Source organism: Rhinopithecus bieti, unplaced genomic scaffold, assembly GCF_001698545.2.
Source record: "Rhinopithecus bieti isolate Rb0 unplaced genomic scaffold, ASM169854v2 scaffold_7649, whole genome shotgun sequence".
NCBI classification, from domain to species: domain Eukaryota; kingdom Metazoa; phylum Chordata; class Mammalia; order Primates; family Cercopithecidae; genus Rhinopithecus; species Rhinopithecus bieti.
Window position 1 is genome coordinate 586,836 of NW_016805495.1, and position 16,352 is coordinate 603,187.

Consider the following 16,352-nt stretch of genomic DNA (forward strand, 5'->3'; position numbering starts at 1 on the left):
ACTCCTTCTCACAGAACACTATCCACTTCCTGAGCTTTCTTTCCCAGACTCCTCCTTTCCATCCAGGTCCCCAGGCTAGTCTCTGCCCCTTCCTGAGGCCCTGCCTTCTATCTTAGATACTTCTTTTCCCGGAGGAGTCCATCTCAGGTTCCCGCGTTCCTGTGTTAAGGCCTAGGACCTGCTCCTCCCTGAAGCCCCGCCCTATCTTCCAGGCTCCTCTCTGTTTCTTCCCTGATTTCTCACTTCCTAGCTGGACTTCTGGCCCTAGGACTCGCCCCGATGTCCGAGGCCCCGCCCACTTCCCCATGACATTTGTTTCTCTTTTGCCTCCGATCTCATCTCCCTTTCCTAAGGCACTGCAGGTACCTCCCCTCTAGGCCCCGCTCTCAGGGGTCCCCCCAGGCCTGCCTTCGGGTGGGGTGTCCCTTGGTGCCATCAGCGCCAGACAAAGCCCTGAACAGGCCCAAGAAACGCTGTCTGAGGTTCCCACCCTGGGGAGGGAGAGGTCGGGGCTTCAGCAGCGCTGAGACCCCCATCTGTGCCTCCAGGAGACCCGGCTGAATTGCATCCGCATTGCCAGGAAAGGTAAGTCTGCTGGGTTCCTGCAGCCCTTCAGCGGCAGGTTTCTCACCTGCCCAGCGCTGGGGAGGTGGATCCTGAGAACCTAGGGCTGTGGGAGTAGAGGAGGGTGGTTGGGCAGGCTGGGGCCAGGAAGGGCTTCTCTGCTGGGTTTCCATGTGCCTTACCTCAAGGGCGCCTTCTCCCAGGCTGACAGCAGGGGCCTGGAGAAGGCTTGTGGAGAGGAGCCATTATAGTTGTGCCCTGGGGGTGATGGGTACTGGGTGCTGGTTCTGGGTTACGTATCTGCCCGGCTTTCCTGTGGTGGGGAGAAGGTGAGGTCAGCATGGGCCCTGTGCTCTAGGTGTCTTTCGTGCTTTCACACAGGGAATATGGTTGGTTTTCCATCCTGAGATGGACTAACCATGCCCTAGGTACACAATTCCTAATCCCTGTTACCTCCCAGGAGGGCAAGAGGGTGGGGCTGAAGGCCCAGGTGTCTGCTCTCCCCTATCTACTGAGAGCTGAGAGGATCTGAGAAAGTGGGGAGCGAGGGAAGCTATTCCTGGCAAAGGAGCCATGTCAGTGAGGACCGTGGTGTGGAAGTGCAGGAGGTGTCAGGGATGGTGAGGAGGGAGATTTGCTGGAAAGGCAGGACATGTGTTGAGGATGTGAGGTGGTTTGTGCAGCCCAGTTTGTTCCTTGGGCACAGACACCTACAGGAGGGGCTCGATGGTCCCTGTCTCCTCTGATCCCTTGTTCTGCTTTGTTCTCCCCAGCTGCCTGCAAGGAAAGCAAGCGGCCCCTGGAGGTGTCCCAGAGATCGGAGGAGATGGGGCTTATCCTGGGCATCTGTGCAGGGGGCCTTGCTGTCCTCATCCTTCTCCTGGGTGCCATCATTGTCATCATCCGCAAAGGGTGAGTGAGGCCAGTGCCCTGTCCCACCAGTGCCTTCTACCCCTTAGAGGCCTGGTGGCATAGAGGAGTAGTGGCTAAGAGCTGGTAGGACAGCTGTCCTGCAGGTGTGTGGAGGGCTGCCAGCCTGGGCATCAGCTCTGCAGACGGATCTGAGCTGGGTGGTGGGAAGCCAGAGACTGGGCAGATGAGGCTGCCCCGGAGTGGCATGGCTGGAGTAAGGTCTGGCTGGTGCCAGGTGCTGCTGTTCAGGAAGGGGCGCGCAGTGCCTGGTGCCAAGGAGCTATGCCTGCTGGGACTCTTTCAATAGGGATGGCATGGAGGTGACCTGGCTTTGAACCCCTACCCCTCTGCAGACCTTCAGCCAAGGTGTCTGCCCTGCTCATGGATTGTGCAGTTGACCTGAGCAGGGGATGGAGCTCACTCCTCTTTAACCCAAGGGCCCTGAGCCATGTCTCTTTCTGGGATCCACCTTCTCTCAGGCTCAAATTGCCCTGGACCCTGTTACTGTGGATCCTTGAGGAACCCTCCTGGGCCTGTGACTGAGAAAACTGTCCACCTGCTGCCCCTACTATCTCAGGTCTCAAAGGTCCGGCCTTGTGTTTGCATGAAATGTGTTTCCTAGCGGATTTGCAGAGGGCAGCGTGAATCCCAGGACATTGTAGAATCCAGAACCTAGGATCTTGCAGTTTCAGAAATGTAGGATTTAGAACTCTAGGAATCTTAGGCTTTAGAATTGCAGAGGCTCAGAGCCCCAGAACGTAAGAGCTGCCGGGTAGTTCAAGGTCATCTAGTCTAGTGGTTTTCAATTCTTTTTAAAGAAACAGAACTTGCCTTCAAAACACCAGAAAACCCTTCCCTGGGAGCCTAGTACATGGAGCAGATGAAGGCTGAGCAGCAGTGCTGGTTGGAGGCTGGGTGGGGGCTTCTGGGACCTTTCTGCTTGCCAGCTCTGCCCCACCATGTTCCCCACCAGGCAGCTGTGGGACACTGTGGTCCAAGCACCTTAAATGAGGGATGGGGATGCTGAAGCGTAGAGGGGGATGCAGGGCTGCCCAAGGCCACCCAGAGAGCCAGAGGCAGAGCCAGCTCCACCCTTCCCCACCTGGGCTCTGGCTTCTATAGCCCCTACTGCTGCCAGGCTGGGTATACATGGATGAGTTGGCTATATCTCTGGCCTGCCAGGAGCAGATAATAGGATCCAGGAAGATGAGAGAGAGCTGGCTGGGGCTACCTTGCCTGAGGCCAGACACCAGCAACAGAGAGAGAGTCTAGGGGTGGAGTGTGCAGTAGAGTGGAGGAGATGTGGGGAGATGGCCCAGTCAGGGCGATACTCTCTGATTTTTCCTCTCGTTGTTCCTGCACAGCTTTAAGAGAGACTATTTTAAAGTATCATTTAATGAGGAATTACTATGTTCCAGGAGCTTCACACACATCATCCAGGAGTACATTAGTTATTAGACACCTACTGTGTACCAGGCACTCGGGGTGTGTCAGAGAACATTTCCTTCTTGGATCTTGACTGACTCCCTTTTTTCTGGATGAAGAAACTAATGAAAGCACTCGCCCAGGCCACTTGGCTGATGGGCAGTAGGGCCTGACTTCAACTCAGGCTGGCCTACAAATGTGAAGGCCTCACCGAGTCTGGTGCATAGGCGGTGCCCGCAAAGTGGCAAGCCCCTGACTTCTCCCCGGCAGGGGGGCCTGAGAATTGACTCTAAGTAGGGCTGGGGCTGGAGAGGGCTGTAATGGAGGAGGCAGATTTCAGTTTCAGGTGGTATTTGAGGTTCTAGAAATCTACCCTCAAGGAGAAGAGAATTGGCAGAGTAGGGGGTGTCACCCACCCCTGCAAAGAGAGCACTGGGCCCAGGACAGGGTGCATCAGAAATGTTGTCAGGGCCTCACTAGGAGACCTTCCATTATGTATTTGCTACCCTATAAACCCAGGTTATCCCAGATGCCTCCAGGAATCCCTCATCCCCCATCACCCCGGAACTCCTTACTTCCTCTAAAAGCCATTCAGTCTCACTGTGTAGCACCTACTGCATCCCCCTGGATCTGAGCCTGGCCTTCAAGGCCCTTGGTGCTCCCCAGGGCTCTTGCAGTCTGCATTGTGGGTATCATGGGATGCAGCAGCCCTGTCAGGGATGGGGGTATTCAGATCAACTTGGGGTGCCAACGTAACTAACAAGAGTAGGAAGTTGCTGAGGAGGGCAGTTACGACACCCCCGTGGAGCCTTATTGGAGGCAGGAGGGAGACTCTTGGGGATTATGGGAAATAGGGGCCAGCTGGGAGGAGAGTTCAGCTTCTCCATCCTGCCCTGCCTCTGTGGACGATCAGACTGGATGCTTCTGCTGTAGGGGAATTCCAGGGCATGGAAGGGAGGCTGGTGACCCCAGGCCAGGTCAGATCCCCCAGCTCTGTTTTCAGAAGTCCCCATACCCCACCCTTCTCCATGGCAGCACTTTCTTCTCCCTGCACTTTGTCATTTACTTACTTGTAGTGTTTTGCTCAATGTTTGTCTTCCCTCCTGGGTTAAGAGCTCCATGAGGGCCGAGAAAGCCCTGTCTTGTCTGTGTATACCCACGATCTAGCCCAGGGGAATCGGGCCTCCCCACTCTGAGGTTTAGGGAGGAGTGGTTTGTGGGCACTGCTGGGTGCTTCCTGGTGCTGGGGCCTCACAGCAGTCCCTGTGGGAGGTTATTATTAACCTCACTATGTATGTATGTATGTGTTTTTTTTTTTCTTTTTTTTCTTTTTGAAACGGAGTCTAGCTCTGTTGCCCAGGCTGGAGTGCAGTGGCATGATCTCGGCTCACTGCAAGCTCTGCCTCCCGGGTTCACGCCATTCTCCTGCCTCAGCCTCCCGAGTAGCTGGGACTACAGGCGCACACCACCATGCCTGGCTAATTTTTTTTTTTTTTTTTTTTTTTTTTTTGGTATTTTTAGTAGAGATAGTGTTTCACCATGTTAGCCAGGATGGGTATGTATGTATTTTTTGAGACAGAGTTTTGCTCTTGTTGCCCAGGCTGGAGTGCAGTGGTGCGATCTTGGCTCACTGCAACCTCCACCTCCTGGGTTCAAGTGATTCTCCTGCCTCAGCCTCCTGAGTAGCTGGGATTACAGGCGCCCGCCACCACACCCGGCTAATTTTTTGTGTTTTTAGTAGAGACAGGGTTTCAGCATGTTGGTCAGGCTGGTCTCAAACTCCTGACCTCAGGTGATCTACCCGCTTTGGCCTCCCAAAGTGCAGGGATTATAGGTGTGAGCCACCACGCCCAGCCTTAACCTCACTTTTTAAAGAAGAAAGTGGAAGCGCATGGAGGTGAAGTTCTTTTATTTATTTTTACTCATTTATTGATTACTCCATTCAACAAAATACTTATTGCGGGATTGCAATGTGTGGGGCCCTGGGGAAACCGAGGGAGACAAAAAGACAAGGATTCTGTCCTCCTGTACTTTGTAGCCAGTGGAGAGCCTGGCATGAAATTAGAAAAAACCACAAATGGATGAGATAATTACAAATTGTGAAAAGAACAAGGTGCTGGGTGTTGGGGGCAAAGAGAATATAGGAAACGTCATGTACCTGGCACTGGCACTCGTGGGAGAGTGGTCTGGGAAGGCCCTTTTGAAGGTACAGTGTGTCAACTGAGGTCAGAAGAATGCCATTTCTTCAGCTGTAGCCTCCCTCGTGGGGCCTCTGCAACAGCTCCAGTGCCCTGGACCCTTCCTTCTCTCCCTGGGATGGAGGAGATGTGCTCTGTGACCTGGGGCCAAACGCCTGCCTTTGCTGGTCCGTCTTCCACTCTCCTCCCCTTCATCTGCAGGATTTCCTGTGGAAGGTCATTCTTTGGGTCCCTGCTGACAGGGTGATGTGGGGGCAAGTGAATGGAGACCTCTGGAGAGCTTGGGAAGGGAGCACAGAGGAGGTTCCAGGGCCAGGGTCCTGGGGCAGGTGTTTGCTCTGGACTCTGCCACTGACTCCCAGAGAGGCCCAGGCAGCCCATGCTCCCTGACTCAGCTTCCCTGCCTGTGAAATGCGAATCCAACCTGCTTTACACTGTGGGTGCTTTGCGGTAAGGTAGGGCTTTTGACCGAAGTTGCACCCCAGGTGCTCCCGGAGGGGATGACCTGACTCCTTTAGTGGATCCCACACCCAGGGGCCTGCAGGGTGGGCGAGGGCGGGCCCTAGGTGTATCCTGGGCATCCATCTGGAGTCCTCTCCACTCTGCCCACTTTCTGTCCCCACCCAGGTGGAGGTGCAGGCAAAAGGCTGACCTCTTAGGGGCAGAGGGACGTGCAGGGAGGGAGGGTGGGGTGCTGTCTGCAGGGACGAGAACAGCCCTGGTAAGTGCAGTTAGCCTGGAGAGTATGAGTCTGTGTGTGTCAGGGATGTCTATTGTGTGTGTGTGTGCGCATATATGTCTAAGTGTGTGTCAGTGTGTTTGAATACGTGTGTATGCCTGTCTGCACCTGTGTGTCTGCATTTGTGTGTGTTGATGTGTGTTTCTCCATGTATCAGTGTATGTGAGCCTATATCTACATGTGTGTGAGTGTGCATATGTGTATGACTGTGTGTGAAAGCTCTGTGGCCCCCCAGGCCCTTTTCCCACCTCCTCCTCACTCCTGCAGTAGGCTTGGGGAAGGTTCCAGAAGGGCCTTGGGTCCTGGTCATTAATATCTGAGCCTGACCAGCTCTTGGGACCAAGAAGGTCCTTCTGACCTGTCCAGTACCTGGCCAGCCCCCTCCCCAGCCTGGGAAGCACTCAGGCCCCACCCTGCTGCATGGGCATTGCCTCAGCCTGGCCTTGGTGGATGGACCTCAGACACGACTGTGCTGTTCTCTCTTTGCATGCTGCCAGGAGAGACCACTATGCCTACTCCTACTACCCGTAAGTAGCTCCACCTTGCCTGGGAGTCCCCGGCCCTGCCTAGGGGGAGACCCCCTGTCCCCGCCCTCTCTGGTTGGGCTTAGTCTCGCTGCACCCAGCCTGGTCTGGTGTCCACCCCGTTCTTTGTGGTCACCTTGGCCTCTGACTTTCTCTCCTCTGCTCTGTCCCTCCCCTCTGCATCTTCCTCCTCAAGTTGTGGTCACAAGTGCTGGTTCTGCCCTTCAGAGGCATGGGTTCAGAGCTGGCCCTGCTGAGTTACCCCCAGCAAGTCCCTGAACCTCAATGTCCCCTTCACCACTAGAGCAGCCCCTTATGTCTACTGTTCCGTGTTAGAAGGATGTTCTGACCTCCAACCAAATCCACGGTCAGGACATACTCTGGAGCCCACGTCCATGTGCATGTGTGTGCTTGTGTGCACGTGGGTGGGGCCTACCTGTTTTGAGACTGGCAGCACCTCCCACAGCACAGGCAACTCTCAGGCCCCCACAAATCCCTTCTCCAGCCAGGCAGCCCCAGCTCTGCAGACCGACCACTTCCTGGGAGCCTCCTCTGGGCCAAGCCCTGTGCTCAGTTCTTGACAGAGTCCTCAAAACAGCTCTGAGAAATAGGAGCTCTTATCACTCCCACTTTACTGATGAGGAAACTGAGGCTCAGACCGAGGGACTTGTGGGAGGTCGCAGAATGCGCTGGAGCTGGGATACAACCCAGGCCCTGCTGACTCCACAGCCTGCCTATGCTACTCTGTCTTCTGTCTCTTCTACTCTGCAAGCCTTCCAGAACATTCCTCCCACACCTGTGCTGGTTTTCCCTTGAAGAGCAGGCCCAGAGAGTGCCAGGCCAGCCTTGAGGACAGTGGGTCTCTCACCTTTTCCTCCCTGGATGGCTCCTTACCTTGCTGTTTCCTGACACGAGCTTTTCCAGCAACTCAACACCCAGCAACTCACGCTGAGCCCCCAGCTCGGCTCCTGTAGGGGCTGTGGACAGGCAGCTCTCCCTCCCTGCAGCTTGTGCAGTTAGTTTTCAAAACCAGATGCAGAACTTTTCAAAGAATCTGTATTAAATTCCCCCTGCTTAATCTCGCATTGAGCTCAGCCAGATGCCAACAGCGTTAGGTGTTCCTTCCGGTTTCTATCTTCTGGGGATCGGGTTGGTTTGTTTTTGTAGCTCTTCTTCCAGGTAGGCCAAGAGTCCTGGGCTGGGAACAGAGTCTGTGGTACACCACAGGAGACCGCCCTCTAGGCCAGCATCCACTCACTGATGGGTCCTCTCTGGGCTCCATGTTCAGCCAGGCTGGCCGGCTGTCCTCTGTCCACAGCCCTGTCTCCCCACCTCCTTTTCTCCCTCCCACTTTCCTCCAAGTTCCTTTGAAGCCACAAACTGCCATCCTCATCCATGAAGCTGGGCCTGGAGGGAGAGGAGGTTTCTCTTTCTCTTCCCTGCTGCTCTGAGCAGCAGGACGGACTGGTGCGCAGTGGTGGGAATCTAGACCTTCTGTGGGTCTCTTTACAAGTCTGTGGTGGTCTATGCTGGGACCATCCTGGGTGCTACTGAGAGTAGGGAGAAGCCAAGGGCAGAGTTCATTGTGTGCATGGGGGAAGCCCCAGAGACCTGGCTGAGCAAGAGCCAGACCCTCTGCGGGGAAGGAGGGGTTGTAGTCCCTCCTTCCTGCAGGAGAAAGAGGAGTCTGGAGAGCGGTGCCTGTTTAACACGGGGAGAAGAGAGAGAAGTGGGGACATGCTGGGCCCAGAGCTGGACTAGCCATTTTCCTAGTTTGGGGTGCAGTGGGGGTGAGGGGAGCTGTCTGCTGTAATACCACATTAGCTCTGGAGTGACTTTCTTTCCCATTTCCTAAGCCCAGGGGGCCAGTGAAACTTAGGAGTGGAACTTAGGAGTGGGATCCCAGCCTGAGGCCACTGCTGCTCCACCCCTTTCCCTTAGCAGAGGTCCCTAGGACGGGCTCTCCCAAGCCCTTTTCAGGGAAGCAGCAGCTCTGGGTCTAGTGAATGAAGGATGGAGGCAGAGCCCTCAGCATCCAGAGATGCTTCTAGGACAGCTGCTGGCTCCTGGCCTTGAGGCCCCCTTACTCCAGGACCTCCCCACCCACCTCTGGGTGCTGTCCAGCAGCACACAGTGCCTGTGTCTTCCCTCAACCCCCGTCTCCAGGAAGCCGGTGAACATGACCAAGGCCACCGTCAACTACCGCCAGGAAAAGACACACATGATGAGTGCCGTCGACCGCAGCTTCACAGACCAGAGCACCCTGCAGGATGATGAGCGGCTGGGCCTGTCCTTCATGGACACCCATGGCTACAGCACCCGGGGTGAGTGCCCCGCCCTCCTACCCCTTCCTCATGGCTCTGGGGCTCCCGACCTGAGACAATAGGGTCCCCACATCAGATGAGTTCTGTAACACCTGCAACCAAAAGTGAAGCATCTATGGTGCTCCTGCTGGATACCTATTGGGTACAGAGCCAGCACAGGTGGCATTTTTGCATTGTGTACTGGAGGAGTCTTGGAAGGAATTCTGCTAGCATAAGAGGAATGTAAGGTTCGTTGTGACAATTGTCAAGAGGAGGTGCTGCTGTAGGAACAGAGGGATCAGAGTGGCCTAGGCCACCCCTTATTGAGCACCTATTATGTGAGAGGTGGGGATACAGTGGCTGAGAGAGACTGATACAGAGTCGGACCTGGGCTTGCCTCTCCCTTTGTTAGCTGTGTGACCTGGGGCAAGTTGCTTAAGCCCTCTGGATGTCTGTTTCCTCATGTATAAAATGGGAATGCCGATAGCCTCTGCTAGTAGGGCTGATGTGAAGACTAAATGAGATAATGTGTGCAAAATCACTTAGGGCTGTGCTTGTATTCACAGAATATAGTGAGTCAGCCATCATGTACTAGGTCTGTGTCATAACTTGCTTCATCCCACATCTTTTTATTCTGTTTAGTGTTGATTTGTACAGAAGAGAATAAGTAATGTTTATGAAAGTCATAAAATGATAACAATACAACAAACAGCAATGAACCTCATTGGTGAATTAGAACATTATCTTGGTACACCTCCCTAGCTATAACCCCTACCTCTTTCTTATATGTAAATATTCCCTTGAAATTGTTGTGGTGTTTTTTTTTTTTTTTTTTTTTTTTTTTTTTTTTTTTAGATGGAGTCTCACTCTATCGCCCAGGCTGGAGTGCAGTGGCATGATCTCGACTCACTGTATCCTCTGCCTCCCAGGTGCAAACGATTTTCCTGCCTCAACCTCCCAAGTAGCTGGGATTACAGGCACCTGCCACCATACCCGGCTAATTTTTTTGTTTTTTTGAGACGGAGTCTCACTCTGTTGTCTAGGCTGGAGTGCAGTGGCGCGATCCTGGCTTACTGTAACCTCTGCCTCCTGGGATGGAGCAATTCTCCTGCCTCAGCCTCCTGAGTAGCTGGGATTACAGGTGTGTGCCACCACGCCCAGCTAATTTTTGTATTTTTAGTAGAGACAGGGTTTCACCATGTTGGCCAGGCTGGTCTTGAACTCCTGACCTCAGGTGATCCACCCACCTTGGCCTCCCAGAGTGCTGGGATTACAGGCATGAGCCACTGCGCCCAACCAGTTTTTGTATTTTTAGTAGAGACAGGGTTTCACCATGTTAGCCACACTGGTCTCGAACTCCTGACCTCAAGTGATCTGCCCACCTTGGCCTCCCAAAGTGTTGGGATTACTGGCGTGAGTCACTGTGCCCAGCCTCCCTTGAAATTTATGTTTATAATTTTCCTACCTTTTTTGGGGGTAGTTTTTGTTTGTTTGTTTGTTTGTTTTTTTGATGGAGTCTCGCTCTGTCACCCAGCCTGGAGTGCAGTGGCGCGATCTCCACTCACTGCAAACTCCGCCTCCCAGGTTCACGCCATTCTCCTGCCTCAGCCTCCTTAGTAGCTGGGACTACAGGCACCCGCCACTGTGCCCGGCTAATTTTTTGTATTTTTAGTAGAGATGGGGTTTCACCATCTTAGCCATGATGGTCTCAATCTCCTGACCTGGTGATCCACCCGCCTCAGCCTCCCGAAGTGCTGGGATTATAGGCATGACCCACCGCGCCTGGCCTTTTGGGGGTAGTTTTACCACGTTTACATATATCCCCAAACAATGCATTGTATAGTTTTGCTCATTTTCAGGCTTTATAAAAATGAAATCACACACTACTTCTTAACATCATATTTCTAAAATTTACCCATGTGGATATTTTGCTGCAGTTCATTTACTTTACAAATGCATAGTTTCCCATTGTATGGCTGTATCACAATTGACTTCTTCATTCTGCCATCCATGGGCGTTCGATTGGTTTTTAGTTTTCTTGTTATCACAAATGAGACTGCTATGAATATTCTGATGTGGATCTCTAGATGCACCTGCACACAAGGTTCTAGAAATAGAATCGCTGGATTATGGAGTACATGCATCTTCAGCTTAATAAGAGTGCCAAGTTGCTTTCCAAAGCAACTCTGCCTGTTTTCTTTCCTAGCAGCAGTGTGTAAGAGTTTCTGTTGCTCTACATCAAGATCAAAATTTGCCAGCCTTCTTCACTTCTGCCGCATTGGTTTGTATAAAATGGTAATTCTCTATAGTCTTAATTTGCATTTCACTGATGACTAATGAGGTTGAACAGATTTTCAAGTCATCATTGGCCATTCAGGTCTGTTTTTCTATGAAATGCCTGTTCATGTCTTTCACCTAATTTTCTATTGGGTTTTCTGTTGCTTTCTTAGTGGTTTTTAGGAGTTCTTTATATTTTTAGGATAATAATCATTTGTCACTTATGAATTGCAAATATCTTCTCCCAATTTGTGGCTCATCTTCCTAGGTTATTTATAGTGTCTTTGGATGAACAGAAGATTTTTATTTTCACGTACTTAAATTCATCAGTCTTTTCTTTGTGATTTCTGCTTTTTGTGTTTTTTAAAGAAGTTTTCCCTACCCAAAGTTATAAAGTATTTTTTTTTTTGCTTTTTTTCCTAGAACTTATAACATTTTAGATTTTATATTTAAGTCTTTATCCATCTGGAATTGATTTTTGTGTGTGATGGTATAAATTAAGGATTTTATTTTTTCCATGGCGATAAGCCACTGTCCCAGCATCATTTATTATAGTTCACGCTTTCCCTGCTGATTTGCGGTGCCATCCTTCTCACACACCACATTTCTACAGATACATGGATCATTTTTCAGTTCCCTGTTTCTTTCATTGGTCGTTTTCGTTGATTCCCAACCACACAGTCTAATTATCGATGCTGTGTAAGTCTTGATATCTGAAACATGAAGCCGTGCCAACTTTGTGCTTCATCATGGATGTCTTGGCTATTTTTGTTTTCATTCTGTCTCTCTTTCTTAATGAGATAGGGTCTAGCTCTGTCACCCAGGCTGGAGTGCAGTGGCACAATCTGGGCTCACTGCAACCTTCATCTTCCAGGCTTAAGCGATCTCCCACCCCAGCCTCCCAAGGAGCTGGGACTACAGGGGCACACCACCATGCACAGCTAATCTTTGCATTTTTTTTTTTTTTTGGTAGAGATGGGGTTTCACTATGTTACTCCAGGCTGGTCTGAAACGCCTGGGCTCCCGTGATCTGCCCGCCTCAGCCTCCCAAAGTGTTGGGATTACAGGCATGAGCCACCACGCCCGGCTAATTCTCTTTGTTATAAATTTTAGAGTCATCTCTTTAAGTTTCTTGAAAAACTTTGTTGGATGGGTTTGTATTGAATTTATAGATCAATTTGGGAAGAACCGACATCTTATGAAATTGTCTTTCTACCCATGAAAGTGACGTATATTGCCCCATTTATTTAGGTCTTGAATGTCTTTCAATAATTTTCTCCATAAAATCTTGTACATCTTTTTTTAGATAGATGTCCCTAGGTTCTTTATTTTTGACTTCTATTGCAAATGGTACACTTTTCAAATATTACGTTTCTATTTATTATATAGAGAAATGCGGTTTATTTTTGATCGTATATTGATCTTATACTTCTTTTTTTTTTCTTTGAGACGGAGTCTCACTCTGTCACCTAGGCTGGAGTGCAGTGGTGCAATCTCGTCTCACTCCAACCTCTGCCTCCCTGGTTCAAGTGATTCTCCTGCCTCAGCCTCCCAAGTAGCTGGAATTACAGACATGCGCCACCACGTCCAGCTAATTTTTGTATCTTTTTAGTAGAGATGGGGTTTCACCATGCTTACCAGGTTAGTCTCGCACTCCCGACCTCAGGTGATCCACCCACCTTGGCCTGTCAAAGTGCTGAGATTACAGGCGTGAGCCACCGTGCCCAGCCTTATATTCATACTTCTTGATATGCTTTCTTACTCTCATTTGTCTGTAGAATGTTTCAGGCTTTCTAAGCAGTTAAAGGATCTGTGAATATCCTTTGCAGAAGAAATAGTTGTTTCTTCTTTCCCGTTTCTTATTCTTTTTTTCCCATGTTTTTCTGGCTGGGACCTTCGTTACTGTGTTGAATAGAGTGATTGTAGCTGGAATCATTGTCTTCTTTTCCTGATTTTAAAAGGACTGTTTCTAACATTTAAACACAGAATGAAGATTGCTTTGGGTTTTGGTAGAAATGCTTTTATCAGGCTAACCAAGTTTCCTTTAGTTTTTAGTTTGCTGAGAGGTTTTAAGTGGGCATTAAACTTACCAAATACTTTTTTCTGCAATCATTGTGATACTTATTTTCCCCTTTTGTCTGCTAATGGGATTAGTGACTTTTAGGTTTTAAAAAAAATTACCTTAAATTCAGGGGATAAATTCAACTTGGTCGTGATGATTATGATGATTCTTTTCTTTAGTTTTTTTTTTTTTTTTTTTTTTTTAGGTGGAGTCTCGCTCTGTAGCCAGGCTGGAGTGCAGTGGTGCAATCTCGGCTCACTGCAACCTCCGCCTCCCGGGTTCAAGCAATTCTTCTGCCTCAGCCTCCCAAGTAGCTGGGACTACAGGCGCCTGCCACCACGCCCGGCTAATTTTTGTACTTTTAGTAGAGACGGGGTTTCACCATTTTGGCCAGAATGATCTCGATCTTTTGACCTCGTGATCTGCCCACCTTGGCCTCCCAAAGTGCTGGGATTACAGGCGTGAGCCACTGTGCCTGGCTGATGTTTCTTTTCTTTCTTTCTTTTTTTTTCTTTGAGATAGGGTCTCACTCTGTTGCCCAGGCTGGACTACAGTGTTGTGATCATGGTTCACTGCAACCTCAACCTCCTGGGCTCAAGTGGTCCTCCCACCTCAGCCTCCTGAATAGCTGGGACTACAGGTGCCCACTGCCATGCCTCACTTTTTTTTTTTTTTTTTTTGTATTTTTTTGTAGAGACAGGGTTTTGTCATGTTGTCCAGGTTGGTCTCGAACCCCTGGGCCCAAGCGATTTACCTGTCTTTGCCTCTCAAAGTGCTGGGATTACAGGTGTGAGCCACTGTGTCTGGCTAGATTTTAAACTTCTAATTTGATATATTTAAAGGACTAAACAACTATTCAGGCTTTCTGGTTTTTTTTAAATAGAAAGTTATATTTTTGATAATTGTATTTGTCTAGGTATTTGGTCATTTTATTTATGTTTTTAAACTCAGTGTTATGCACTTATTAATTACATTATCTTTGTCATCTCTCTCATTAAATTTTCACCATTTTATACCATTTTACCCTGCTTAGTAGCTGTTTTTGTTTTGTTTTGTTTTGTTTTTTGTTTTGAAATGGGGTCTCACTCTGTTGCCCAGGCTGGAGTGCAGTGGTGCGATCCCGGCTCACTGCAACCCTCTGCCTCCCGGGTTCAAGTGATTCTCCTGCCTCAGCCTCCCTAGTAGCTGGGATTACAGGCACCCACCACCACGCCTGGCTAATTTTTGTATTTTTTGTAGAGACGGGGTTTCAGCATGTTGGCCAGGCTGGTCTCAAACTCCTGACCTCAAGTGATCCGTCCACCTTGGCCTCCCAAGGTGTTGGGATTACAGACGTGAGCCACTGTGCCTGCCTGCTTAGTAGCTGTTATTAACCCTTCAACTTACAAATGAGGAAATAGAGGCTTGGAGAGGGGAAGTCACTTGTCCAGGTTAAACAGCCAGAAAGTGGCAGAGTCAGGACTTAAATGCAAATCTTTCTGAATTGCAAACTTGTTTCTACTGCATCATGCTGCACCTTGAGGGATGGGTAGGATTCAGACCACAGAGATGGGAAGGAAAGGGCATGTGTAGAGGAGGCACAGTATGTGCAAATGTGTGATGACGGGCACAGGAGGAGACAGGGAGAGGTGCGACTGCACTGAATCCTCTAGTGTGTGCTAGAGAGAGCCGGAGATCGGGGTGGTGTGGGCTCATGCCTAGCTGCTGACTCTTATTGAGAGATAGAGGCAGGAAACATGGGCTCTGCTCCTGGGATTCACTGATGAGATGGGGAGTCAGGACTGACCCAGCGAAGTCGGGACCAGGCTAATTGCTATGTGGATAGTGGGGACAGTCAGTGCTGTCAGTTTTGAGAAAATATGCCCTTGGGCAGGAATGGTCAGCATTTTGGTGAGATGGGTACGGTTGGAGATGGGATGGTGAGGAGGAAGGGACACTGAGCTTGGGCAGAGGTGATGGTTGGAAACTCCAAATGTGTCCAGGTGCTAGGCACAGTGGTTCACACCTGTAATCCCAGCACTTTAGGAGGCAGAGGCAGGCAGATCGCTTGAGGTTAGGAGTTCAAGACCAGCCTGGCTAACATGGTGAAACCCTGTCTCTACTAAAAATACAAAAATTAGCTGGGCATGGTGGCGGGCACCTGAAATCCCAGCTACTTGGGAGGCTGAGGCACAAGAATTGCTTGAACCTAGGAGGCAGAGGTTGCAGTGAGCCGAGATCACTCCACTGTACTCCAGCCTGGGAGACAGAGAAAGACTCTGTCTCAAAAAAAAAAAAAAAAAAAAAATGTGTCCAGGAGATGAGCTGAGCTGAGCCTCAGCACCTTCTCTCTCTTTCTTCTTCTCTGCCCTCCACATGCCGGTCTGGCTTCCACTTCCTTCTTTTCCAAACAGTGGAGGCCAGGTTTTTTGGTTTAGAATGGAAAGCCGTGTTGATTTTAGTGCATCCTTCTGTGCAAATTTTAAATGAAGGACTTATCACCGTGGGTAACTGATGGCGGGGCTGGTGTGAAGAAGCCAGATGGAACCTTCCCAAGGTATTGGAATGAGCCCCGTTGTCTCTGAAGTTCTGCCTGCGAAAACCCTCAGATCCTCCTGGGCCTTGTCTGTCTGGAGCTATTGACTCCTGTGGGTGCCAGTTGGTGTTGGCCAAATTGTTTGTCAAATAAGTGCCAGTTTTTCTCATGCCCATCAATGCGCCCTAATCAGGGAAGCAGAGAGGGCAGTGGGGACAGCAGGGTCTCAGAGTCAGGTGAATTCAAGCCTGGGTTTGAATCCTAGTGCTGCCATTTAATGAGTGAGTAGCTTAACTCTTCTGGGCCTCAGTTTTCTCGTTTGCACAAGAGGAACAATGATAGTGCCCCCGCCATAGGGATGTTCTAGGGAATAAGTGACTTAAGAATTGTGCAGTGCACTCAATATGTTAGAGATGGCTAGGCCTTATTACAGGCTGTGCTTCTTTAGGAAAGAAACTTACTTGCTAATTGCAAACAGTGGAGGAAAAGTTTAGGGTGCTACCAAATGGTATAACTGGGGGCCTCTCTTCATCTGAGGGTGGTGGGAATCAGGGGAAGTGCCCATCGCTGAGGGAGGACTGAGGATTTTCATTTCCAGATGAGGAGACAGACCCAGAGAGGTCAAGGAACTTGAGCCAGAAATTGAATTCAGGTCTCTCTGACTCCAAACCTAGTGTTCTTTTTTCTGGGCCTCGGCCCTCCCCATAAAACGTCAGCTGTCCAGTGGCTACTCACAGAAGATGTTCCACAGTCACGATGGAGCCAGGAAGGGCCTGGGAGAGCCCTGGAGTGGAGACTTTGAAGGTGGGCCTCTGGGCAAACTGGTCCTTAGG

At 50.2% G+C, this 16,352-nt stretch overlaps 1 protein-coding gene across 1 annotated transcript in view; it reads left to right on the top strand.

The window, feature by feature from the left end:
- The window catches only part of PTPRU (protein tyrosine phosphatase receptor type U), a 90,275-nt gene that overhangs the window by 46,646 nt on the left and 27,277 nt on the right, over positions 1-16,352 (top strand). The window contains 4 exon segments of the mRNA XM_017872707.1: positions 549-585; positions 1,338-1,476; positions 6,336-6,365; positions 8,529-8,686. Coding sequence (XP_017728196.1) covers positions 549-585; positions 1,338-1,476; positions 6,336-6,365; positions 8,529-8,686 — 364 coding nt within the window.